Raw genomic sequence first — 1635 nt, 5'->3', positions numbered from 1 at the left:
GAGAGAGAGAGAGAAGCAGGTAGAGTAGTATACGGTACTATAGAGTAAGAGTAGTATATAGTAATAGTAGAGCTCTGTAGGGAGGGTGAGGGGGAAAGTATACAGTATAATAGTAGTAGCAGTAGTAGCATAGCGTAATATTATATAGTAGTAGCCACATAGGGTAATGGTAGCATCACCCCCTCACACCCCTCCCGCCCCCTCCCACCCCGATGTCCTGCCCCCTCCCGCCCCCATGTCCCGCCGCCTCTCCACCCCCATGTTCCGCCCCCTCCCCACCCCCCCAGTGTCCAACCCCCTCCCTGCCCCCATGTCACGCCCCCTCCCCACCCCCATGTCCCGCCCCTCCCCCCCTCCCCGCGACCTACCCGCTGCGATATGGATCCCGTCACGCTCGCGTCGTCGCCAGGTGGCAGCACGCTCAGCGTGACCTTGAGACTCGAGTCCTTGACGAGGCGCACGACGTCGCCATGACGCGTCGCCGTGATGTCGACGCCGTTGACGGCTGCAATGCGGTCGCCGACGCGCAGACGCCCGCTGGCCTCCGCGGGGCTGCCCTCTATGATGCTCCCTGCGAGAAAAACACAAGAACGCGTGAAACACGAGAAGCAGACGCGCGCTCGCCTCCGCGGGGCTGCCCTCTATGATGCGCCCTGCGAGAAAAACACAAGAACGCGTGAGACATAAGAACAGGTGGCGCGATCTACTCTGGGTGAAACAGAAGACCACGTCGACACATGGATGTGTTGATCCCTCTATATGACTCTCGCCACACGTGAAACACAAGAACGCGTAAAGCCTGCAGTGATGCAAACTGAGAGCAACACAAGAACGTGTTAAGCCCTCTATAATCTGCCCTGCGAGAAACACAAGAACGTGCTAAGCCTACTGTGATATATACTGAGAAACACACAAGAACATGTTAAGCTCTTCATAATCCACCCTGCATGAAACACAAGAACGTGTTAAGCCCTCTACGATCCACCCTGCGTGAAACACAAGAACGTGTTAAGCCCTCTACGATCCACCCTGCGTGAAACACAAGAACGTGTTAAGCTACGTGCTAGGCTATCTACACATATACCAATAGTTGATAGGGCCATACCAATATGTCTATATACCTATATATAGTTGATTGTTTATATACCTATAGTAGATTGATTGATAGATAGATAGATGGATAGTTGATTGATCACATACCTATAGTATATTGATTGATAGATAGATAGATGGATAGTTGATTGATCACATACCTATAGTATATTGATTGATAGATTGATTGATTGATAGTTGATTGATAACATACCTATAGTTGAGCCGGATCGGTTGACAGAGGAGATGATGACGAAGCCGAAACCTTGGTTCTCACTTCGCGTTATGACGACGTCAAACGGCTGCAAGGGATCCATCAGCCTGCTGGCGCCACCTATAGGCAGCAACCAGAGTTAATCATAATATAGTAAGAGAGAGTTATAGAGAGGGGGTGAGAGAGAGAGAGAGAGAGAAAGAGAGAGAGAACGAGATAGACCGTGGGAGAGAGCAAGAGAGAGAGACAAAGATAGAGAGAGGAGAGAGAGAGAGAGAGAGAGAGAGATAGAAAGCGAGAGAGAGAGAGAGAGAGAGAGAGAGAGAGAG

At 50.8% G+C, this 1635-nt stretch overlaps 1 protein-coding gene across 1 annotated transcript in view; it reads right to left on the bottom strand.

The window, feature by feature from the left end:
* Positions 1–1635, bottom strand: part of LOC106819180 (membrane-associated guanylate kinase, WW and PDZ domain-containing protein 1-like) — a 10505-nt gene that overhangs the window by 1898 nt on the left and 6972 nt on the right. Inside the window, exons 10-11 of the mRNA XM_014823831.1 lie at positions 1307–1426; positions 362–571 (exon numbers count right to left, since the gene is read on the bottom strand). Coding sequence (XP_014679317.1) covers positions 362–571; positions 1307–1426 — 330 coding nt within the window. The remainder of the gene's footprint in view (positions 1–361; positions 572–1306; positions 1427–1635) is intronic.

The sequence above is a fragment of the Priapulus caudatus genome, unplaced genomic scaffold, assembly GCF_000485595.1.
Source record: "Priapulus caudatus unplaced genomic scaffold, Priapulus_caudatus-5.0.1 Scaffold2931, whole genome shotgun sequence".
Taxonomy (NCBI): domain Eukaryota; kingdom Metazoa; phylum Priapulida; class Priapulimorpha; order Priapulimorphida; family Priapulidae; genus Priapulus; species Priapulus caudatus.
The sequence above is the reverse complement of the archived record's forward strand: the minus strand, read 5'-3'. Positions and strand labels throughout refer to the sequence as shown.